This window comes from Nelusetta ayraudi, unplaced genomic scaffold, assembly GCF_046127955.1.
Source record: "Nelusetta ayraudi isolate G7.1 ecotype Tasmania unplaced genomic scaffold, CSIRO-AGI_Nayr_v1 ptg000041l, whole genome shotgun sequence".
Lineage (NCBI taxonomy): Eukaryota > Metazoa > Chordata > Actinopteri > Tetraodontiformes > Monacanthidae > Nelusetta > Nelusetta ayraudi.
In genome coordinates, this window is record NW_027466091.1 from 876853 (window position 1) to 901686 (window position 24834).

At 41.3% G+C, this 24834-nt stretch overlaps 6 protein-coding genes across 10 annotated transcripts in view; 3 read left to right on the plus strand and 3 right to left on the minus strand.

Moving 5' to 3' along the window:
• The window catches only part of LOC142893036 (rho guanine nucleotide exchange factor 28-like), a 35492-nt gene extending 31611 nt beyond the window's left edge, over positions 1 to 3881 (minus strand). For 2 of the 4 annotated variants that reach the window (XM_076033262.1, XM_076033261.1), the window contains exons 1-3: positions 3394 to 3878; positions 2559 to 2591; positions 664 to 805 (exon numbers count right to left, since the gene is read on the minus strand). In XM_076033262.1, the coding sequence (XP_075889377.1) occupies positions 664 to 805; positions 2559 to 2591 (175 nt within the window). In that variant the 5' untranslated portion in view covers positions 3394 to 3878. Of the gene's footprint in view, positions 1 to 663; positions 806 to 2558; positions 2592 to 3393 lie in introns of all 4 variants that reach the window. The other 2 variants (XM_076033260.1, XM_076033263.1) reach the window with 2 other exon arrangements.
• A 163-nt stretch (positions 3882 to 4044) lies between these two features.
• On the minus strand, positions 4045 to 8207 carry utp15 (UTP15 small subunit processome component). Its single transcript, XM_076033266.1, has 12 exons — positions 8041 to 8207; positions 7699 to 7809; positions 7464 to 7556; positions 7175 to 7359; positions 6645 to 6823; positions 6174 to 6299; positions 5694 to 5829; positions 5486 to 5570; positions 5140 to 5295; positions 4921 to 5022; positions 4704 to 4837; positions 4045 to 4597 (listed from the first exon to the last, which is right to left on the minus strand). The coding sequence occupies exons 2-12, from the start codon at positions 7786 to 7788 to the stop codon at positions 4297 to 4299; spliced, it is 1587 nt and encodes a 528-aa protein (XP_075889381.1). The 5' UTR covers positions 7789 to 7809; positions 8041 to 8207; the 3' UTR covers positions 4045 to 4296.
• Positions 8208 to 8515: 308 nt separating this feature from the next.
• Positions 8516 to 11031, plus strand: LOC142893041 (transcription factor BTF3 homolog 4-like). 2 transcript variants are annotated; one of them, XM_076033269.1, is made up of 6 exons: positions 8516 to 8634; positions 9420 to 9488; positions 9769 to 9882; positions 10119 to 10320; positions 10413 to 10469; positions 10662 to 11031. In XM_076033269.1, the coding sequence occupies exons 1-6, from the start codon at positions 8536 to 8538 to the stop codon at positions 10706 to 10708; spliced, it is 588 nt and encodes a 195-aa protein (XP_075889384.1). In that variant the 5' UTR covers positions 8516 to 8535; the 3' UTR covers positions 10709 to 11031. The 2 variants fall into 2 exon arrangements, with proteins under 2 accessions (XP_075889384.1, XP_075889385.1); XM_076033270.1 differs by having other exon boundaries at positions 10416 to 10469.
• Positions 11032 to 11168: 137 nt separating this feature from the next.
• On the plus strand, positions 11169 to 15456 carry il12b2 (interleukin 12B 2). Its single transcript, XM_076033268.1, has 8 exons — positions 11169 to 12008; positions 12475 to 12556; positions 12647 to 12907; positions 12985 to 13087; positions 13206 to 13399; positions 13565 to 13713; positions 13821 to 13931; positions 15153 to 15456. The coding sequence occupies exons 1-8, from the start codon at positions 12000 to 12002 to the stop codon at positions 15243 to 15245; spliced, it is 1002 nt and encodes a 333-aa protein (XP_075889383.1). The 5' UTR covers positions 11169 to 11999; the 3' UTR covers positions 15246 to 15456.
• A 2517-nt stretch (positions 15457 to 17973) lies between these two features.
• Positions 17974 to 18840, minus strand: LOC142893120 (uncharacterized). Its single transcript, XM_076033399.1, has one exon. The coding sequence runs from the start codon at positions 18838 to 18840 to the stop codon at positions 17974 to 17976; it is 867 nt and encodes a 288-aa protein (XP_075889514.1).
• Positions 18841 to 22185: 3345 nt separating this feature from the next.
• LOC142893121 (beta-2 adrenergic receptor) lies at positions 22186 to 23052 on the plus strand. The gene has a single exon (XM_076033400.1). The coding sequence runs from the start codon at positions 22186 to 22188 to the stop codon at positions 23050 to 23052; it is 867 nt and encodes a 288-aa protein (XP_075889515.1).
• The last annotated feature ends 1782 nt before the right edge of the window (positions 23053 to 24834 follow it).

Here is a 24834-nt window from a genome sequence, read left to right on the forward strand (position 1 = left end):
AAGATAGCAAGTACTAGTCATATATAGTCTTTTAACTGTAGTCATCTGTTGAACCCTAGATTAATACCAAGTGAGAATAAAATTGTTATATACATATCGTTATAAATGCATAAAGAAGGTGAAGTGAAATGCATTTTTGAAGTCGCATAGAAAACCAGAAAATGCCTCCAGCCCAGAGATGCTGCGAATGCCCAGACGAGGACACCATGTACTGAGATATTCATCTTTTATAAACAACCTTGTTCTTCCTTTAACAGACACAGAGGATCGTTTTCAAATGTCCAGCTTCTGCAGAGAGTCTACAAGGCAGCACGACTGCCTGTTGTCTGTGTCAGCCTACACAGTGGCTCCATAATGTTGACATATTGTTTATGAGGCTATTTCCCTTCTGAGAGGAAGCTGATAAGATTCTGTTCTTCTCCAGACCACTAGTCACAGACTGTGCATGTGTGTGTGTGTATGCGTGTGTGTACGACAAATTGCTTCAAAATACATTACAGACAGGATTGAAAAAACGGACATGATTTGAAGTTTAATGTCAGCACCTGTTTGTTTCTTGTTTTTTACCCCCAGAAATTCAGTGATATTCCACTGAATCCTCGAACTGACAGCATGGGAACATACAGACATTAAACAGGGATAAACATATTGACGCGTTTGTACCGGGAACTATGAAGCAGAGCATGATATCACTCAGGGCCCTGGTCACATGGACCAGCGTTGATCCTTCCAGAACAACATAGACCTCGACATCATCCGGCATGGAGTCCAAGCCCTCCAGCAGGGTGAACACTTTGGCCTGGCCCTGAGATGGAGACGAGTGGAGAGGAGAGGTGAGGAGAGGAGAGGAGAGGAGAGGGAACATAAAGAAGAGAGATGCTCGAGTGGAACGACTCCTTTTAGTCATAAAGATAAAGGGCCGTGTTAAAACAGGACTCACTTCAGATGTGTAGGGCTCCACATTTCGGCTAGAACACCAAATCTCAGGGCAGAATTCCTCTCGGGGGCACAATAAAACAAAGCCCCTCAATAAAAACAGGAATGTCTAAGTATCCATGCAGAGACCTGCCCTGATCCCGCACCGGACCCCAACATATCTGATGTGAAGCCCAACGGTCACACTGATTGGCCGACATTAAACTTTACCTTGATGCAGGTCAGGTGGAGGTGTGAAAAAGTGATAAATGTCAGGCTCTCTGTACAGTAAATCCACCCCTGAGGCGACAGACTTGCGCCAGGTAAACTCTCGGTGGTTTGCTTCTGCAGCTGAACAAGTGCTTTTATTCTGGAGTTTTTTTTCCCTGGATGTTCCTGTATTCCCTGCAACAGAATTCTACCCCAAGTCTTGACACCACTTGAACAATATTGATCAAACTGAGTGTAGATATTTCTATGTTAATTAATTTAATTTCCATGATCTTAGCCTAAACTATTTACTGTTATCATGTGTTGTCAGTTATATAAACAATTGTGGCTAGTTCCCATGGGCACGTTGAGAGTAAATGAGGCAACATTACAGTAATGTTGACCTGACAAGCCAGATAGAACATTTCAATTTGACTGAGTTGAACTGCTTTAGTTCCTGTATCCATCAAGCCCGCAGGACTTCTTTGAAAAGGGGGGGGGGGGAATACTGTCCAGCTCCACTGCTACTGTTCCTTTACTGCGACACTCTCACTGAACCTTGCTGTCCATGTCACAATTTTAACTCCGGTGGAAACATTGATTCTTAATTTGAAATCACAACGATCCACCTGTCGTATTCCGTGAAACTCACACTAATTTGTCCGATAAGCTCTCAACTGACAAGGACTAAAAGGGGGATGGTGTTCAACAGCTAACCAAAGGGTCTTTGAGTTCAGGGTCAAATCTGTAGCCACTCCATCATCGTCTTCATTCACTTACTCACAAAGCAAACAAGACGAGACCAAACAGAGTTCATTACATCACACGGAGTTTCAAAACAAAGTGTGAAAAACATGAAATTATCTGAATGTGTTCAGTGAGAGCAACACTCGGGCCTGGAGGGAAGAAAATGTTCTCGTTGAAAACTGTGTTAAGTAAGATCTCCATTCAACGTACAAACAATATTTGACTACCACACTTTCTTGTTTGTCGAGCGCGTGGCAGCAGATCAATTCCAAGGTTACACCTGGCCAAGGACACGGCGGGTCAGACTGTCGGCAAAACAGTCCAAGTCTTCAGTGAACGAAATACAAACAAGAAAAAAATAGCTCCAAATGAATAGCAGAGTTACTGATTTGCGACGGCGATACACTCAAAGGACAAGCGGCCGCTTTTGATGCAGATGTTCTGATGGATGAGATTTTTCTTGATTGACATGATGAATGAATGCTTAAATACCCAGCATCGAAACCCAAAGCTAATTCAAACACAGGCGATCGCCACCTGTTCTCTCCTTTGAGATAAAAGACTTCAGTGTACATACTGAGCCTGACGTGTGTGTGTGTGTGTGTATGCATACATATAATATATATAGAGACCAAAACTCCCGATCAGCAGCACAAGCCTGTCCTGAAACTGAGGCAAATACTTACATACAGAGGCACTTTCCTTCTGCTCAGCTCCATCTGTGGAACAAGACAAGCGCAGACATTGAACTGACTACAGAGAGACAAAACGGAAAAGTACAGCAGCCATGTGACCACTCATTGTTCATTCTTGGGTACATTTGGCAGCCCCTCTAATCATGAAGAGATTATAAGACTTTATCTCTGCCAAGAGTTGGAAGATCATCTTTTGATCTCCGGTACACAAATAATGATTTTAATGGCAACTCATAGCTAAGCCTGCGTAGCGTTTGGGCTCCAGACAGCCGAATGTTTTAGGATATGATGCAAAGTCTCTTCCTGTTAAACTTAGACAGGGAAATGCTTTTTCTTGTCCCTGCAGAAAGTAGATCTGTTCTTTGTCCTGCACATCTCAAAGTGGATGTTACATAAATGTGCTCATATATTAAAAAGCTGCTTCCTGTGCAAATTGCATTATGCAAGTGAATTATAGCATCGAACCTAATTAATTTAATAGGATAACACAACAGTAACAATACAAAACCACAAGTGCCTGTGGTTTTGCCACTTTTGTTCGATTTTATTTTGTACAATTTGCACAACATTTTAGGGAGTCAGTGGCAAGTGAATCAAACAGCCTGTCTGGTCACATGACGCAAGGTGTTTCCTGATAATGAAAATAAAATGATCCCATACTTTTGATGACGACCTATTTAACTGAAGAGCATCTCGAGGACACATATCATCACTTCCAGGTCAACATTTTTAGCTAGCAAGTCAAAATATTGTGAGCAAAAACTAAAAATAAAAAGACGAGTTCAAACATGAACGCATAAGGAAACATTTGCGCTGCTATTCTTACCTTGACATGAGCTCAAACTCCGTCAGACGGAGGGAGAAAAAAAACAAAAACAAAAAAACCACTGGCTGCCAAACGCAGAGACGCCTCAATCATGAACACCTGCTGTTTGAGCTAATTGCTAATACAAGTGATTCGGAGGCGGCCAAAGTTAAGAGGCGGCTTTCGGTTCGTGTCTCCGCCGTCTCCACACTTCGCAGACCATACAGTCTCCGGATGATATGTTCGTGCGCAGCAGCAGCATCCTCCAGCTCGGTGACGGTGCTCAACGTCCTCAGTCTGACAAAATGCAAATTACTCCCCCATTTGAGAAAGTCAAAACTGTTTGGGGTTACAGCGACCTCAAGTGGTCGGAGATTGAACTGCCAAACTCTTACTTGCTTTGAAATAAGTGAATAAAACCCTTTTATATAGCGCCACAGGCTGTTTTTTTTCTTTTCTTTTCTTATCATTTCACTCGTTTGAGGTAATTTTACAAAGAGCGCTGATACCCAGCCAGGAGTTTGAAACCTGTCTGATTTGTCACTATAATTCTGGGGCGAGCTAACAGATTTATGGGTAATTAATTGCACAGGGCGGATCTACTTGAGGAATTAAGATCTGATACAGGTATAGTATTGATGTAAAAAACAACAAAAAAAAAAAAACACAATATTTTTTGTTTTGTATGACAAATTGTATTATCTGCTTATTAAAAATAAAGCAGACATTTCATGGAAATGCATCAGATCATACATTAACATACAGTCACGTGAATAACACGAGACTTCAAGACACACAGACACATTAACACACGTCTCTTCTTTTAAAATTGTATCAAAAGATTTCAGTTAAACCTCCATGATGTTTCAAACCAGTTGGAAAGGCACTCTCTACACAAGCCTAAAAGCAACATAGTTCCACATTTCAAGTGACCTGAACGGTTGCCCTGGAGGTATTTTCTTCTTCCTGAGCCAAGCCGTTAGGCCTGCTGACACCAGAGCACGGCACCTCCTTTCTGGGCAGAGAGGAAGCGAATAATGTGTCCAACATGCCCATAACCTCCAGGAGATCCTGCTGGTAGTTCAGCTCTCTCTCCAGGAGCTCCTGCAGACGAAGCAGCTGTCGGTCTATGAATGGCGACTGGCCAATCACAGACTGGTAGATGTCCAGGATCATGTCAGCTGCGGTGACGAGGACCGGAGCAAATCGGTGGTCAATCAAGTTCCTGAAGAGGACAAAAAAAAAAAGATAAATTAATCATATGAAATGGTGTAAAAAAAATACATTATTTTACACCATTAAGGGGACAGAAATAAGTTGCGGTTTCTCACCCGATGAGGAAATTGAGCAACTGCGAGAGCTGCTGTTCATCTCGTCCTGCCAGAGCGTTCTTCAAAGTTCCCCTTCGATCCAGTTCCTTAATGACAGCAACCGTGATCTCTGGCTTCCTGTGTCTTACCCACGTCTGCAATATCAGAGACAATGGTAAGAAGGCCACCAAAACACGAGGAAAGACTGTCCCTGCCTTAAATACTTGTACCATCATACCTGCAGAGCTGTATCCAAAGCTTTGGATACATTGAACTTCTTGAGCTGCTTGTCGTAATTGGCCAAATACTGTTTCACAGGTTTGCTGACGAGATAATCATCCTGTAACCACAGGAGGGTCACAAAATGACTCAACAATCAAGAAAGAAGTTTCACATTACTGATTAAATCACACAAAAAAAGACATTTTGAGAAGTCTTTTGAGCAGACTGACGTTACCTGTTTGGGGAAATAGTTCTTTCCCTTCACAAAAACCCGATATGATGGCCGTCGCTTCTTTTGGCTCGAGTCCTTTGCTGATTCATCAGTGCTTTTCTTGTGTTTGATACTCAGAATGCCGTTGGTCATACCCACAACAATGGTCTCATCGTCAGGCTGGTGAGAATAATGACAAATATTCACAGCATTTTAGCTTTGTGTTACCTCACAACTGTCCTTTATTACGTGTCGATCAGCTTGAAATCCCCAACGCTGAATTCTATGAATTACTCAGTAACTGGACTTGGTGTACTGAGCTAAAAAAAAAAAAGAAAGAAAAAAAAAAACTACAAAAGAAACTTCTTACAGCCAAACCCAGACTGAGGATTGAAGCAGCATAGTCGAAGTTGTGGACCACTTTGTAGTTTGCCGTGTTGTAAACCTTTACATGCCTGAAATACAAAGGTTGGGAAGGTGTGTTAAAATACCATCTGTTCATTTAGTTTCCTTAATTACACAGGAATGCTGCATATTAAAACAAAATTAAATCAAAGGGAATAAAACTTTGCTCGTACCTGTCAAGAGAAGCAGAGAGCAGCCTCTGTCCGTTACTGCCAAGACACAAACAGGTGACAGTTTTGTGATGGTTCTTCAGTGAAACGAGTGGCTGGCCTCCTTTCAGCAGGTCCCAAACTTTCACATAGCGCCCACCTAAAAAGCAGAAAGACAATTCATCAATGCATCAGTCAATAGAAAAAAAATAAAAATAAAAATCATAGCTTAGGTGGTAAATTCAAGGTAATTTTCACAAAGCAGACAGCACTGGCTATCATAGCTTTTAATGGATGCATCCTTTACAGACATTGCCAGGTTGTCATGATCACATCTGTTTATAAGGAAGACTAAAATATTGGCCTGGTCCATCATTACTTCGCCTATCTCATTTCTGATCATTTCCTTATCGTGCTATTAATCACTTTTTTGTTTCGTAAACAAAGAAAAATACATTTAGTCAGGCAATGTTGGTTTACTCAGCATCACAACAACTGTTCTACCTGCAGAGACAAGGAGACCCTCCGAGGGATAGAGGAGCAGACTCTCCACTGGCTGGCCGTGGTCCATCGTCATTGTGCTCTTATTCACTCTGGCATCAAACAGTTTTATTGTATGGTCATAGGAGCCTAAGGGGATAAAACGTGTTGTTTCTTAGTTCACAAAGATCAACTTAAGTCTGGTATGTACATTTCCCACAGAGGAGTCTAGAATTTTGATATTCTAGACACTAATTTTTATCACTGCTGCTATTTTTAAATCTAAAGTTTAGCACAAAAAACTATAGCTGTGGTGAATAACGACCCCCCCCTCCCCCCATTAAATAAGTTTATTTTTTTCTTTAACTGTGTGAAAAATTAGCTACATCTTCAGGTGGCAAAAATTACAGATGCACCTACCAGGGACAGACCCAGTTTACAAATTGAACTCTGACTTTCCCTCTCACATTAAAAAAAAAAAAGGTCTCCGCTCACCCGTAATAAAGAGATCCGTGTTGAGCTTGCTGGGGACACCACAGCGAATGTAATCTGTGTGTTCTTGGAAAGTGTTGAGTTCAGTGGCATTCGGGATGTCCCAAAGTCGACAAGTGTAATCGTCTGACGCTGTGAGAATGTGGTAGCGGCTTGAGGTGAAGTCTGTTACATGAACGGCTCTGGGGAGAAAAACAGGAAGAAAAAAGAAAGAAAAAGGCTCAAGCAAGCAAAACAGGCATACAAAAACACCATAAAAAGCGTTTGATGTTTTTTTTGAGGTTGTCAGAATCTTGAGCTCATCATAAATTCAGTCGATGGATCACTCAAGGAATCATCATGCAACCACTACACACCAGTACAACAATGGACGCGTTTTCAACACCCACGGGTTTACTTCAGCCATATATTTCAAGTTCCCACATAACTTGAGCAGATGCTTTTGAAAAAAACAGGTGGAAATACTGTGAAATGTCAGCTGCCCCAAGAAAGGGCAGCGACAACGTTATCAGACAGAGGTGGGAGACGCTTACTTTGTGTGACCTCTGAACGTCCTGAGTGCCGCCTTGCCACTGACATCAAACAGACGGACCACTTTGTCTTCACATCCGGCTACCAGCAATTGACCATCTGACCTGAACTTGCCACTATAAGCGGTGTCTCTGAACCGAGTAAATGTCTTCACAGGCTCCTGGGAGAATGCGCCATAAACGTGGATCTGAAGGAGAAAATTTTGTGAGGGATGAAAGGACACATCAACGCTTGGTGGAATGGACAATGAAAAACAAAATGATTATGAATTCATAACTAGATTCCACCTACTCTTGAGAATGCTGTCACAGCGAAATTATGTGGAGCGACTGGAGAGAAATCTATGTTTGAGATAGCTCCGAATTCTTTTATTTGAACTGGAGGCTGCGAAGAGATGAAAATATAAAAAACGAAACACATTTAACAAATAGAGATAGAGATGAAGAACTCCGGGCTCAAAATATCCAAGCAAAAATAATAATAATTAAAAAAAATAAATAAAAAAAAAAGCACAGCGGAAACGCACCTTGTAGTTTTTCCAGTAGAGAGTGTCCTGTGTAACTTTCTCTCCAAGTTTAGGATACACTTGGACTTTCGTAGGTTTAAATGAAGCCATTTCGGTTCTGATGGCCTAAACCTTTCCGCAAGACATACAATCACAGCATGGTTAGTTATGCATCATCTAACATTCTACATATCTTTTTTTAAACAAGATAAATTACAAGTGATTTGTCCAATAAGTAACATTTGATTTCTTAACCGACGTTCACGATGTTTTGGGTCTCACTGAACATGTTCGGTGATTAGCACGCTTCACTTTAGCTAGATAGCATTTTCTACAAATAACCTGACTTTTAGTCGCTCTCACCTTTAACGGAAAGGGTTCAGCAGTGAAGATTGCTCCTCCTAAATACAAGAATTTAAAACTGGATGGCAACTATACTGGCTTTCCGAGAAAAACAACTTCTTTTTCATTTTAAGGAGATATCACGTTGTCTCTGGCAGCACCGGAGGACGCCATATTTAAACGTGACGACTTCCGGTACAAACAGCGCAACTTTATTTTTTTTTAATGAACGTGAACAACGCAATCAATACATTTTGTTTTGTTTTCCGTTTAAAATTATTTCACAGATTCATAAAGTCTATAAATATTGAATATTCATGGTAGACTTGTTATTGTAGCCTATACTGGCCATCTAACAGTCTTTTAACAACCAATTGTTTTCTTGTTAAACAAGAGGTACGACTGAAAAATGATGTTTGTTTTTTTCCTGAATTGTGATGGGAAATTTCCAAACTGATAAAACTCTTTTACCACAAAAAAAATTGTGTTCTTGTGAACTAACTTAATTCATCAAAAATGCTGCGTCCGACAGGTTATCGATCGTCACATCCGGCTATACCTCCTTTTCTCCGAGCCTCCATCGACTGTGAGGACCTCGTGTTTACACACTCCCAGGTCAGTGATCTTTCGTTTCTATCTGGTCTCGGCATCGTACGATTTTCACTCTTTGCTAGCACAATCATCACATGTGTGACGCGATATGTCACAGTGATGAAGAAGACATGATATCGTTCATTCACAGATCATTTGTTTAGCCAGGCCTAGCTAGCCCATTAGCTTCTCTAGCCAAGAATCCTTTGGGTCAATTTTGTGACATTCTAAGGGCGTCAAGAAAGTAACTACTTTTCAATTTTGTAGAATAAAACAAAGCATTATGAGGCAAAGGTTTCCCACCGTTAGGTTACGCCGGGGCAATAAATGTTGGGTTTTTTTTTTTTTTTTTTTTTAGCTGAGTTAGTTGTTCCCCTTTTCGAGAACGTCTTGTGTAGTCCCGAGTTAGCCCAAACACCTCTGGAGAATCTGAGTCGAGTCTGAAAGGCGTGCTGCTATTCTTGGATACCTTGCAGCCGTGCGTCGTATCGTTTCAGTTATCCGGAAAATGGATGGGAAAGTTTGAGTCTCAAATTTAGTTGGCGTTGAGAAAAGACACAGAAAAAAGTCGCGTCAAATGTGTGAAGTCAAGCGTGAGATTCACACCTTATGAGGCGTTAGTATCACCATTAACGTGTTCTTTCTAAAGTTAGCTCCTAAGATTCACGGAACAATGCGAAGCCGTCCTTCCCCCGTGTGTCACGAGGATGATGCCATTGCTGTTTTTATGTGAATGAGGATTGTTCGGGAGTACACAGAATATTAAAGATGTAATATTAATGTGTTTTTATGTTTTTGTGTTGATTTAGATGAAGGAATCGATAATGAACCAGGAGAAGCTTGCCAAACTGCAGGCGCAGGTCCGCATTGGCGGCAAGGTGAGCTGCAGTAAACAGTTGCTTGGGATATGTATGTATGTATGTATGTATGTATGTATGTATGTTGGGGAATTACTGGGCTCTTAGGTTTAGTTTTTGGTTTTCTTTGGGGTTTAGGTTCCACCTTGTTTTCATGTAGCCGTTTGTTTAGGTTTAACCATTAAAAACGTCTTAAATTTGGAAACCTGCTCCTGGAACTTGTTTGGTGGTCCTGTTTGTTACTAACCATTTCCCCCCAGACACTAAGTGGTTCGTAACAATTAAGTATTGTACTCTGTAGGGCTCAGCCCGCAGAAAGAAGAAGGTTGTTCACAGAACAGCTACAGCGGATGACAAGAAGCTTCAGTTCTCCCTGAAGAAATTGGGAGTCAACAACATTTCAGGCATTGAGGAGGTAAATAAACTCTTTGCTGTCTGCAATGCGCAAAATCAGATGAAGTGTTACACTGTTGAAATAATACATTAGAGGCATATTTTGTAAAATGTTATATGAAATATTGAAAATCATAAATGCTCCATTCGGAACCCCAAACTTCTCCTATGTCAGAATCAGCATCATATAACAGAAGAAAAGGATGTGACTTTCATTGGGTTTTTAATGTATCACTCCCTTTTTTTTTCCTTTTGTAGGTGAATATGTTCACAAACCAGGGGACAGTGATCCACTTCAATAACCCAAAGGTTCAGGCCTCCCTGGCTGCCAACACCTTCACGATCACTGGACACGCTGAGAACAAGCAGCTGACAGAGATGCTGCCAGGAATCCTGAACCAGCTGGGAGCAGACAGTCTGACCAGCCTCAGGAGACTAGCTGAGACTCTGCCAAAACCAGGTACCCACTCACTCTTCAGGGAGTTGTTTCTATCCGTATTATTGGTATGCACTGTTCTTGATGTTTTTCTGTTTCTCTTACTTTTTTCACAGCAGGAGATAGCAAAACCCCCTTGGTTACTGCTGAAGAAGAGGATGATGAGGTTCCAGGTTAGCACACACTGAGTTTTTTTTTCTTTTTTCTTTTATGGCATTGTAATTGAAAACTATACAATTGTATTAGGTATTGATGATATTAAACAAATATGTTTTTCAGGTATTTATTTTTTAACAAAATTATGTTTTTGTTTTCCATCATTCAATCTTCTAATGTATGTGTATGTTTGTTTGTTTTTTCTGCAGATCTGGTTGAAAACTTTGATGAGGCATCAAAGAATGAAGCAAACTAAGAAGCACCATTTAAGATTTCACAGCCTTACTTGACTTGCTGTACTTTGACACAGCAATGTTTTATAGTTTGTCAATCTGTTATTTGCTCTATGGCTACCACCGTACGTGGCATTTTAATAGTAGTCTTTATTATTTGGGCAAGAAGTAAGCTACGCTGTAGTGGCCTGATTTGCTGTGCTCTGCAGTACAAGTTAAACTATTTAAACCAGTGAAAAGTGCAAAACGTTGTCTTTCTCACACACCTTCTCTTGCATTGTGATTCCCACAAATGGAAAATGTATCATGAAATGAATCGTGTAATAAAAGTACATTTAAATAGTAACTTTATTTTTCTTTTAATTGTTCCTTCAAACTTGATTTCATTGTCTGAACAAAAAGGGGTCTTCATCACCTTGTGACAACATAGACTACTACATGTAGTAGAAGCTTTCCTAGGGGTACATATGAAATCACTCATATCTTTGTTGCTTTTTTGAGTTTTCCTCTGATTAAGACACAAGAGGTTGGGCACATGCATTGTGCATTTTAGTAATTTAAGGAAGTGAAACCTGAAACTAACAGGACTATTATTATTAAAAGGTTTCACAGAAAATTTATATTTTAATGACTTCATAATTACAATGAAACATTAACTCAGTTTTTACATTTGCTAATTGTATTGGCTAAAGTTATACACATGCAGTCGTGTACCATTGAAGTGCATTTGACTATACAAGCGTGAGCTTAAACAAGGTTTTGAATTGACGGAAAGTCTTCACTGACCTTTAGCGAATTATGACTGGACTGCCCCCTGCACATGATGTCATCCAGGAAATTCCTGTTGACCCTTGAGTCTTTTTGAGATTTAGAGAAATTTTTACAATTTGATTAACATTAGTGTCTAAATTTTAGTTAATTGATAAATGTTTTAACCTTCAATAAAGTAGATTAAAATAGCATGAGAGGGATGGATGAATCGATGAATGAATAAAGGCGGCTGTGACACGAGGTTTCATAATTAAATACTGGACGTTGGACACACCACCACGGTAAACCCCCACCCCACTCCACACACTTCACACCCCTTATCTTCATCTCCAAAATTCATTTGAATAAAAAAAAAATGACACGCAAATACGGAACAACCCGTTCATTTGTCAATAGCCTCTGTTCTTGTAGCCTTGACAGGGGCTAGTGTTGGAGCTTTAATGAGGACACCCCTGTATATAAAAGTAGGCCTCACTCAGCCAGAGCACACTGTCATGAGGATCACTCCAACCACCAACAACTTACCAGCAACATTTCAGCATTATGAAGATGGTAAGAAAAACATAATTTGAGAGACATAGTTTGAGAGTGTCCTTTTTTCTCCTCCTCTCCCCTTCTGTTCTCCTCTTTCTGCCCCCCTCCCCACTGAAAATGCTTAATCCTGCAGTCCTGTCTTTCATGTTGTTTTGTATTTGTACTGTATATGTTTGGACGGGGATTGTACATTTTCGTTGTACACGTTTACGTGTTGCAACGACAATAAAGCCTTCATCATCAAAAGGCACAATGTATACAAGAGGTTGGCGGCTCCATCTGACAGAAAGACATTGCCATACTTTTTTTTTTTTTACTGCTTTTTATTTGAACTAATTTTCTTAACCATTTACTGTTTTATTTTACTTTGTCCTTCTATTTAATGCATTTTTTCAATGCAATGGGCAGTTGTTAAGACATTTTCTTGAAATTGCTTTCTTTTGTTTTTTTTAAACAATCTTTATCTAATTATTTTGCTTTACAGAACACAGTGACGAGTTTGATACTTGGGCTCCTTATATTTGACCTCACAAAATCCCATGAACTCAACCAGTTTCCTGAAAATTGTAAGACTTCTGTCCTGTTGGCAATTTTTAATTTCATATCTTGAGACCTATGGAATCTGATGTTGTTCATGTTTGTGTTTCTTTTTGAAGTTGAGGTGGTTGGTGGTGGGCATGACAAAAACAGCGTCACACTCACTTGCAACACAGAGACTGAAGGAAACATTGAGTGGAAGTTTCACGATGGGTCAGAGGAGGTGATTTCAGGTGACAACATCCGGCTGGAAGGTTTAAATCTAACCATATTGGACGTCGATGAAAGAGGGGATGTAGGAGAGTACAGCTGCTGGAGGGGACAAGATAAACTCTCATCAGTCTATCTTCTATTGGAAGCCACGGAGGAAGATAAGCCTGGTAAGAAAATTACTCACAAACACATTTCAGGAGTAACTGGAAACAGCGTGTTTACATTGCTTTGTGTTTCTCTTCAGGTTTATCTTTCCATTGCTGGGCCAAGTCTTATGACTGTAACTTCAACTGTGAGTGGACTGCAAGCGGATACACAGCGGTTCGCATAGGACTTGGTCACGACTGGTAAAACACACAACAGCAACAACAAAAAATACATAAAAGATCCCCCAAGCATTGTCTGTGTTGCTGTCACATGGTCCAACACCTTGTTTTGTTTTTTTCTTTTCGCTTTGCTGAATAGTAGCACTGAAAGACGACAGTCATGTCAGTGGCACACCAGCAGCATTCGGCTCCCAGGAGGGGGATTCCAGTTTGAACTGCCCCATTCCTTGTCTCCATACATCGAGGAAAGCACCATGCTAGAAGTCACAGCTGAGGCCATCCGAGACTTTTCCATCTTCAAGAAGACGAAAAGATTTTATCTAAGAGACATCAGTAAGTAAAACTAAGCCTTGAAAGTCAGTACATAAACAGCGAATTTGACATCATTGATGTCAAATTAAAAGAATGATTTTCTCAGTATTGTCAGATACACAAAAGTAGTGTAAAAATACCTTAGAATTATATTTTCACATGCGTCTTTTTTTCTCTCTTGTCCAGTTCAGCCTGACAGTCCCAGGATCGTTAATTGCCAGGAGGTGCAGCAGGGCCTGCACGTCATTGTTAATCCTGCAGCTACCTGGTCAACCCCTCACAGCTTCTTTAGCCTTGAGAACCAGATTCAATACATGTTGAAAGATAATGGACAGGTACAGCAAAGCATGGCACCAAGACAGACCCTTGGATGATGATTCCATCCCCCCCCCACGTTAACATCCATTGATTTCTCATTGATATACCTGTGTGCCTTTTATAGCTTCAATTGTCCTCATCTCCTGTGATACCGAGGGGCGTCAGCAAGCTGAGGGTTCGCTCAAGAGACGACTTGGCGATGTCGGCCTGGAGCCAGTGGACTGCCTGGAAAAATGTAACCGACTAATATGTAATGATTACGTAACTAGTCAGTCAATTTGAGTTCATACTCCCCCTCCTTTCTTTTTCTCCACTGTATTTTAAAATAAGCTCACATTCTTTTTTCTACCAGGGTAATACAGCGTAAATTATACACTTTGTATGTCATGACCTTACTTAATATATTTAATGTATTGTTTATTATTTATTTTTGTGAACATCTTTAAATGTAGGTATTTTCAGAGAAAATCTGTAGAACTAGCATGGCATAACACATTAAAGCATCTCATGAAAAAAAGACATCACGGCTTCATAATTTATTCCATAGTAACCTCAACCATTATTTGTTTATTTTTACATATTACATACAATACAGTATATGTATTATTATTTCATAGGCTTGGTGAATGTGCAGGTCAGAACCTGTCCACAAGAGTGTTTCAGAGTTGTTGGTTTGTGCATTTGATGGGTTTTCAAGAGGCATTTTACCTCTATAGTCAAATGAGATTATAGATTATAAAGATTTTGAACTATCCCTTTACGGACTAATGAGGGAATCCCTGGATAACCATTTTCAACTTGCGTCAATGATTTTATACAAGCAACTAATAGAAGCACACAAATTATTGATGGTGGTTAATACAACCAACTCAAGGGTGAGCAAAGGGTTGACTTAGACTGGCTGTCATTCGTTCACTGATTCCTCGAAATGTTATTCCTATCTGTGTTGGTTTTTCTTTGTATTCTGGTGATTAACCAGGTGCTATTATAAGACCCTTGTGCTTTCCTTCTTGCAACATGTTCCTAATTTACATGAGGCCTAGCTAAAGTGTGTATATGACAAATGGAAATCCCCTGTAATGCAACATAAAATTACCGTATGTGTAGTACGCTGCAAAGGCTTTGGCAATTGAGGTAAAAGCCACAACTCTGCTTGATCATTTCCCTTGTTTAAGAATAACAGGTTGCAATCTAAAACAGGACAAGCAAGAGCCCATTAAAATGAGATTTAGTATCTAGAGTTAGTAAATGAGTATCAGAACGTTTGTTACTAATCAGAGTGATATGAAGGTTCCACTCCGTCAAGTGCGATCACCATCAGTGTTTGACTGACAAATCGGGGTTATATTTACTTGCATTGGACATATTAACATGACAAGTGATATGCTAGTGAATTGATGAAGAGAAGGACAAATGCACTATTTTAAAACCCTGACTTGTCCTTAACTTATTGCAGGTGGGAAAGAGGAAAAACAACTTGTGTAAACGCAAAAGGATAAAGAAGAAATGTCGTCAGCAGTGGGGAATGGGACTGAACCGGCTGCATTAGAAGAGGAAAATGAGGAGCATCAGAGTCAAAGAGAGAAAAAGAAGAGGCCATGTGAAGAACATGCTGATGTAATATATAATGCTGCTGTTTTTGATTTTTCTGTACATTTTGCAATCGTGTTTTGATTGAAGGAATAAATTGTACCACTGACGTTGCCGAAGAAAAACATGCAATAAATTTGTCTAACCTTCAACACAGTTGTACCTTTGGTGCTTTGTCTCTTTGTATTTAGGCATATAACTCACTTTCAAAGTGAACAAACGGATCAGCAATGAGCATGCGCTGAGGAACTGACCGGAACGCGTTTGTTGGCTCGCTTCCCAAGCGCTTCGTCAGTTTCTTGGAGGAACGTCTCGTTTGTTTATCACTGAGCTGTCTGGTATATGCGGTTTTCCTGCTTGTTTCTGTCGCACTTCACGTGAAAGTCCAGTAAAGGCACTAATGACTAATAATGGCATTAATAAATAATGACTAATGGAATGAGTAATAAGCGGCCTCTCTAGCGTCGTGTCTAGTGACTATTCCTGTTCTGTTTTTCTTTTTCTTTTTAAAAACTGTTTCGGTTTTGGAATGACGTATGGGTTGTGGGATTGGTTAGGAGTCCAGCGACGAAATAATGCACCTTCAGTACTGAAGGACTGTAGAGGAGCTTCAGCGGAAATCCGTTTTCTTTGCAAATATTCAATTTGATTGAATAATATGATTTATTTGCTAAACGGGACTCTGAGAGATTAACCTCTAAATTGTACCATCACTTGTCCTTTCGTCTTTTTTTTCTTTTTTTTTTTCTGTTCAAGTGTTAAATTCTCCAACTGAATTTCTCTTTTGACAATTATTCTGTTTTCGATAGAATTTATATACAGTGTCGCCGTTTCCCCACAGAATTTAGCGTTGGAAAAGTTGACTTCACTGTTGTTGATTTGATATTGCAATTTAATGTTTAATATATGTTTATTACTCAATGTGTAATGCGACGACATCGCCCGTAATATCAATCACTGTGAGTTTAACTTCATAAGACACGTGACTCAGACATGGTCATTTATGTCTGAAAACGAGTGATACCCCTTGCTGTAATTTTCATCCTCGCAAGTGTTTAATTTTTACTCTCTTTTGCCCTTAAGAATGTTAGAAGTAAAACACACTCAAAGTTTAATGCTTTAACATCATCCCTCGGTTAAAGTGTATGAACTCCCCCTGATATTTTCTTCTTATCGGCTTTCTTCTATTGTTTTTGTTTCTGTTATTATTATTATTCTTTTTTTAATTGAATCTTATTTTTATTGTCTAAGTAAACACAAAACAACAGCGCGGGTATTTATGTTGTGAGCGCAGCCTGTTTACTGATATGAAGACGTATAATTTCTAAATAATGACCTCAATAATTCTTGGAGATAAATCATCCTTCTGTATAATTCACATTTTGTTTTCACTTCGAACAAGCTCAAGAATATTCTTTTTCAATATGTTACAAGTTCATAACTTAAAGTTATCGCGAATATTCAGCATTTCCCCAAACTTAGGTGGCTCCAGTTTGTTTGACTTTAGACCAATGCTTATTTTTGCTGTAGACATTTTTTTTTTTTAAATCGGACTGAATGTGATAGTACTGATAGAAGTAACAAGTTTTCTCGGCGGTGTCTCTTTGAACATTTGCACTGACCAATAGCAAGGTGCACAGCAAGTAAAAATGTTCATAATGTTGTGTTCAAATAACAACAACAATAATAATAATAATAATAATAATAATAATAATAATAATAATAATAATAATAATAATAATAATAATAATAATAATAATAATAATTTGGTAGTCACTTAAAAAACATGCTTACAAAACACGTCTTCCTCATGCTTTGGATTTAAGGGTTAAGTTCGGGCAACTGGACTTTTTTTTTGTGATCTTGAAGACGCTTCAGGTCTCAACCGAAAGGCTTCTGAAGAACTGAAGCAGAACTTCAGCCCTTTGGGATGAGAGGCGAAACGTCTTTATGATCGCAAGAACATATCCAGTAACCCTTCCATAATAGGCTATAGTCGAAACAGTTTCATGTATAATCCGCGTCGCGTGACTGATGTTATCATCAGACCCGTTTGTGACGAAAGCGAGGTTAGACAGTAGAGAGTTAACAGCAGTGAAAACACAGAGAGATTCCCAACATGTCCAGCCCTATAATGGAAATCATACTCGGATGGGAGGTACATGCTGCAATATTATAATGTTTAATAAAACCGAAACGACAGCCCTAACCAGCCTTTACCAGAGTCAAATAAGATATTGTATATGTTGCGAATCCGGTAGCCTAACATTGAAATTACCCAAAATATTTCACGTCCGCAGCGACTGCTGAATAGCTACTATATTGAGCAAAACACCAGCATCCTTTCCCAAACTAATCCAGGAAAAACTGACTTTGAAGGATGTCCTTTCGTCAAGGTCATTGCGGCAGGTGGCATACGAGAAGTTATTTTGACCAAATATATGATTATAACTTTGTTTTGTTTTTGTTTTTAGTGGAAACGCATTAAATGGAGAAAAACAAACAAACAAAAAAAAAAAACCAACAGCATTGACGGAATATCTCTCATGACCCTGCTAAAACAGGCGGCTTCAGTTTGTTTGACAGTCCCTCGATGTTAAATCCAATTCTGAAAAATAAGAGAAGACAGATCGTGGATTAGATTTATCATTCCGAAAGAGAACCTGCCAACGGGGACCATGCGCGGCTCACCTCCCCCGGCGCCAGTGGCAGACCCTCCGCCACACGGTCCTCCACACGGCCCCCCGCAGCGCCGGGCTGCCCCACACGTACACGGCCGGCGTGACCAGCGCGTTCAGGCGCGCCATGATGGCAAACAGGTTGGTGGCCTCGTTCCTGAATATCAAGCCGTTCCTCGTCAGCTGCCTAACGATTATGTTGGCAAAGGACGGACACCAGAGCGCCAGGAAAATGATCACCACGAACACAATGATGCGCAGGGACTCTTTCTTGTTGTCGCGCTCGGCGCTCGGCGGCTCCCTGACCAGCTGGCTCCTGGCTATGATGTACAACTTGATGGTCATCAGGACTTTGACGAGCACTATGATCTGAAGGGTCATCACGCCGAACGCGTTTATCTGGGCCGCCTTGGTGATTGGCACCAAGTTCTGCACGATGAGGATGGTGTACGTGTATATCCAGCAAAACGCGCAGGTGCCTATGACGAAGGACCTGGTGATGTAGCGGTTGTAGAAGAACGGGTGGCACACGGCGAAGTAGCGGTCGAACTGAGCGAATAGGAAAGTCAACACGTTCACCCCGAGGAACGAGGGTAGAATGTAGTAGGTCCCATTGCGCGAGGGGTAGCCCTCCTTGACGTCGAAGAGGCCCAGGTAGTAGACCGAGAAGCCGGTCAGAGTGTCACTGATGCTGGTGTTCAGCATGAATATGAAGCGGTTCTGGCCTCGCAGGGATCGGGTTGAGGAGATCCCGACCACCACCGAGCCGGCGACGAGGACGGCGCTGGTGGCAAAAAGGATGTGGAAGATGAAGATGAAGAAGTCCTCCGCAGTGTCGAAGTCCACTGACAGGAGGCCCGTGTTGTTTAGGAGCATTTCTGGCGCTCCGTCCAGATGAGACGCGTCCCCTTCAATTTATGGATGAACGATGCCCACTTGCGATGAACAAAGGAAAACTGCACGAGCCCCCTTATCCCCCCCGGGGGCCAAAGCTTGAGCATAAACACTTTTGCCATGTTGACACGCAAGGCCAATTAAACGACGTATCCCAATGGCGTCTGATCTAAGTTTTTGATACTAGTTTGACACTTGTTCAGCAGCTCCATAGAACACTCTTTTGGAGGATGAGGGGTGGAGGCTTATAGTTACAAACTTAAGTCAACTTTAAACTTGCAACTATTACGTGTTCGTTTGCTTAAGTCAAATGAACGTATAGTTCCAAACACTTCTCCGTTTAAAATTGCTGATCATTTAACAATATATATATATATATATATATATATATATATATATATATACATATGTATATATATATATATATATATATATATATATATATATATATATATATATATATATATGTATATATATATATATATATATATATATATATATATATATATGTATATATATATATATATATATATATATATATATATATATATATATATTTTTTTTTTTTTTTAAATAAGAGAGGCCTTCTTTCACATGCACTTAAAGGTGGATGGCGGACTGCAGGGTTTGTTCTCGATCTATCCTGCACGGCTTGATGAAGGTTATGCACTTATCTACCACCAGATGGTGGTGTAGACCGCGGCTCAGTGAGCCATGGCCAACTGTCGTACAAGGTGGGCCGGGAGACAGTACGTGACATCAACGCTACACTTTGCTGTTGCCCCCTCGAGTTTTACGTATACTTACAAAATATCTAAGAAAAAACGAAAACAAACCAACATTAGTTCATGATGGATGGATGACATAGTGGTTATATTCTTCTTCTTTAAACATTATTTCAAGTGTGATAATGTTTTCTCTGGTGTTCATTATTGGAATGAGCATGGCAGAGGAAAATATTAATTTAAGATTAATTTAAAATCTTGTTAAATTTTATTAATCTCTGACACAAAAGTCAAAACAGTTAAGTGTCTACCACATCTCTGATTGTAGAGTATATAATACAATGTGAATACATTATAAGTGTTATAATCATTGTTCATTTTAATACAACTGTCATTGATGGATGCACCTTAGAGGGCCTATTACCGCACCCTTGTTAGGTCATTAACCTCTGCTTGTTTTTGCCAAAGTTTGTTGACTTGTTTTCCAGGGGGACTGAAGTCACACAGGTCGACCTGCCAACTTGATTATGCTCTCTTCATAAATCAGTGCGGATGGAAATCCCCTCTGCCTCGTTGCTGTGTTGGAGCAACACGCCTCGTCTTGCTGCGTTAACAATAGAGGAGGAAAACATGGTCCATTCGGACTCAATGTCTCCAACCTCCCCCGGGATCTGGGAGAAGCTCTCCTGGAGGTGGGAGTTGAAGACTGCACTGACAGAGGGCTCAACCAGATGTTCCCAACAGACCCTCACAATACGTTTGGGCCTACCGGGTCTTTCCGGTCTCCTCCCCCACCAGCAGATCCAGCTCACCACCAGGTAGTGATCAGTTGACAGCTCTCTTAACCCGAGTGTCCAAGACACAGGGACGGAGGTCAGACGACACAACGACCAAGTCGATCATCGACCTCCGCCCCAGGGCATCCTGATGCCAAGTGCACCGGTGGACACCCTTGTGCTCGAACATGGTATTCGTCACGGACAAACTGTGACTAGCACAGAAGTCCAGCAACAGAACACCATTCGGGTTCAGATCAGGGAGGCCGTTTCTCCAAACCACGCATATCCAGGTCGCACTGTCGCTGCCCACATATGCGTTGAAGTCCCCCAGCAGAACAACGGAGTCCCCAGTCGGAGCACCATCCAGCACCCCACCCAAGGACTCCAAGAAGGCCGGGTACTCTGCACTGCCATTCGGGCCATAGGCTGAAATGACAGTGAGAGACCTGTCCCCAACCCGAAGGCGCAGGGACGCGACCCTCTCGTTCACCGGGATGAACTCCAACACGTGGCGGCTAAGCTGTGGGGCAATAAGCACGCCCACACCCGCCCGCTGCCGCTCACCATGGGCACCGCCAGAAAAATGGAGAGTCCAGCCTCTCTCGAGGAGCTGGGTTCCAGAGCCCATGCTGTGCGTGGAGGTGAGCCCGACTATATCTAGCCGGTACCTCTCAACCTTCTGCACAAGCTCGAGCTCCTTCCCCCCCAGCAAGGTGACATTCCATGTCCCTACAGCCAGAGGCTGCTTCCGAGGCCCGGGTCGTCGAGGCCCTCCGCCTCGACTGCCACCCGACCCTTACGGCTTCCTCTGCGGGTGGTGAGCCCACAGGAGGTAGGACCCACGTCGCTCGTTCGGGCTGGGCTTGGCCGGGCCCCGTGGGCAAAGGCCCGGCCACCAGGTGCTAACATGCGAGCCCCAAACCCGGGCATCGCTTCAGGGTGGGGCCCCGGCTGCGCCATACCGGGCGACGTCATGGTCCTTTCATTGTTATGTTCAGTATATTTGGTCCTTTCATAATCTTGGTTTTGTTCAAATGTAATGATAATTTATTGAAGTCAAACCAAACTTTTATTTTACCCATTTCTGATGTGACCCTCTTCAAAACCTGCTGCAAATTTTCTCCAGAACAATAAATATTAGTGTCATCTGCAAATAACACAAATCTTAAGCTCTTTGAAACCTTACATAGATCGTTGATGTATAAAATAAATAATTTGGGACCCAATCCTGACCCCTGTGGGACTCCACGGGTAATTTCTGAGTATGTTGATCTGCTTTTGCATATCTGTACAAATTGTTGTCTATTACTTATGTAACTTTTTATCCAGATCAGTCCAACCCCTCTGATACCATACTTCTCCATTTGATTAATTTATAAGTTGTCTATTGTATCAAATTCTTTTGAAAAAAATCTATAAATACTCCTACTGCATGATTCTTGCTTTCTATACAACTGGTGACTCCTTCAATTAACCAAATTATTTGAATTTTGATAAATGATGAGTTAGGGGAGACATTGCGTAAATTAATAATTTTATGTGCAGCGTCTTAAAAAAAAAGGGCAGAAAATACAAAAACGTACAAATCTGACTTTGAATAAGATCTAATGATCTATAAACTAACTCACTTTGTCATAACCTTTGGGGCCAATTAGTGCACCCTCATTAGGCCCTTGACCGTTATGCCCATTGTTTGTTGACTTGCTGTCCTGGGGAATTGAACTCAGGTCGACTTGTATTGTGCTCCCTTCATAAGTCAGTGCGGATGTAAAGCCCCTCTGCCTTGTTGCTGTGGTGGAGCAACACGACTCGTCTCGGCACAGATGAGGAACGGCAGCCAGGCTTTGTCCCTGGTGATGCCCCTCACCAGCTTCGGCAATGGTTTGTTCGTCCTGTTCAGCGTCCTCTTAGCCGCATCCATCATTTTCCTCAACGTGTCCGTGTTGTGTTCCATTCTGGCGAACAAGGCGCTGCGCAGTCAGAACCGCTTCATGTACATGCTGAGCACCTGCTGCAGTGACATCTGCACCGGCGTGTCCTACTATTACGTCGGCTTGCTGGACGTGCGAGATGCCTTCAACTCCCCAACGAGAACTTTTTTCATTGTTCCCACATTTCTTGGTTTGTCGTTCCTGGCCATCGTGGCAGCGCAGGCTGACAGGTACCATGCGGTGATTTCACCTTTTAAGTACTCGCAGCGGATGAACCGAAACAGGACACTCCTGGTCATCTGTGGCTACTGGATCTACGCATTTCTGGTCGTGGCTCTGCAGAACTTGGTCACGGTCGGGGTAGCCACAAAGATCGCGAGCATTGGCTCGTTCATGGGCAGCGTGCTCTTGGTAATTGTCATGATCGGCTTGAATATTAAACTGTTTATTATAGCCAAGTACCAGCTGGATAAGGAGCCTCCATCCGAGGAGAGAGACGGCAAGCGCGCCTCCGTGCGTCTCATTTTAGTGGTGGCTGCGTCTTTTCTGGTGACGTGGCTCCCGATACTTGGTCACGTCACTGTGTGTAATTTTGTCAGCTCAGACTGTTACACCTTCAGGAACGAAGGCACCGACCCTCTTCGCATTTTGCCCAGAATAAACGCGACCCTGACGCCCATCCTGTACATCAGGGGCTGCGCAGCGATCAGAGTGACGCTGCTCACTAAAGTGTGGCGCTGCAACTGCAGGAGGGGGTGAAAGTGTGAGTGCTGCTGTCAAATTCAAACATGCGGTCAAGGACAATCTCACTTTGGTTATTATAATAGAAGTCACTTTTAAGTGTCTGAAGTTGGTTACCTTAAAGCTTTGCGGGAAAAAACCCTCTTGCCTCTAAAAGAACTGATTCATTTCTCATGACTGTGACGAAAATATAGAAATATTGTGAAACTTATTTACACAGTAAAAATTATTATTATGATTTGGTTTTTTTTTGTGTGTGTGCTTTACTTGAAAACATTGTATCTTTCTGTCTTGATGTTTGACATAATATAGGCTAGTCATTAACGGGTATCAGGCCGAGTTCTGCAGGCCCGCCATAATCGGCATATAACGATGTCGCAATAGTTAGTCATCAGTGTCTCATTACACTATGCTGCTGAGGATGACGTGTTTTCAAATAAACAGAGATGACCTCAATGTTTCCTATATGACCTGTTATAAAATAAACGCATCTGCTCATTACATCATTTTATGTGTATCTGGTTGATTTCAAATGTCCATGCTGAATTTGTGTTTATGGTAGAATTAAATCAGTACCAAACGGTCCAGTCAGAGGTGCACAAAATATCAGCCAGAAACAGATTTTCACCATAAAGTGTCACAGAATAAGTATAATGGGTGCATGGATTTCTCAGCAACCGTTGTTTTGATCCTGCCAAGAATACCTACAGACAAAGAACTAGATGATATATTGCATTCAATGCTGTCTCTCTGTTGCTGAAGTGCTTGGAACTACAGCAGACCGCACTTTGCATTCAATGCTGTTTCTCTGTTGCTGAAGTGCTTGGAACTACAGCAGACAGCACTCCAGCAAGGTGCATGCATGTCTCAGCAGGTGTGCAGAATTCAACAGAACACAACACAACCATCACACAGCTCTCTGGTTTGAAGACAAAGGCCGTATTGCGCATTTTCAGTCGCAGGTTGTTGTGAGTAAAACGTTAAACCAAATGTTTCTCTTTTATAAAATTAACGAAAGAAGCACCACCAACTGAAAAGAAATGCATTTTTTTTGCAATGATTTACAAAGACATGCTATTTTTCTATTAATAGGACGGTGCTGTATTGATCAAAGTTGTCAAATATATGCAAAGGCGATATAATGGGTACAGTCAACAAGACAGAACCACTGAGAAACGCTCAGTCTTGATTTTACTTTTGTAAACCACAAATCAACTCTTCGGTATAAATGAATCTGAAAAGGTTTTTAGTTTTAGAGCCTAAAAAGTGTCACATAAATGAGAAGGGTGATGGCCCGGGAGAGAAGACTCTCCTTGGTGTTTTCGGTCAGAGTGGTACTTGAGTACCCCCAATTAATGAACGAAACAAATACATTTATGAATAAACAAATAAAAATCAGAGCAGCGCATTTAAAAAGAAAAATTGGAAAAAAAAAAGTTTAACTTTGTTTTATTTGACTTTTGATAAGTACTCCAGACTGATTAGTTTGTCAGCTAATTTTTGCAGCACATCTCAAAGGACTAGGGCTTAACATCACAATTGGGGCTAATTGCAGCACTTCTTTAGGTCATTGACCTCTACTTGTTTTTGCCAAAGTTTGTTGACTTGTTTTCCAGGGGGACTGAAGTCACACAGGTCGACCTGCCAACTTGATTATGCTCCCTTCATAAATCAGTGCGGATGTAAAGCCCCTCAGCCTTGTTGCTGTGGTGGAGCAACACGCCTCGTCTCGGCACAGATGAGGAACGGCAGCCAGGCTTTGTCCCTGGTGATGCCCCTCACCAGCTTCGGCAATGTTCT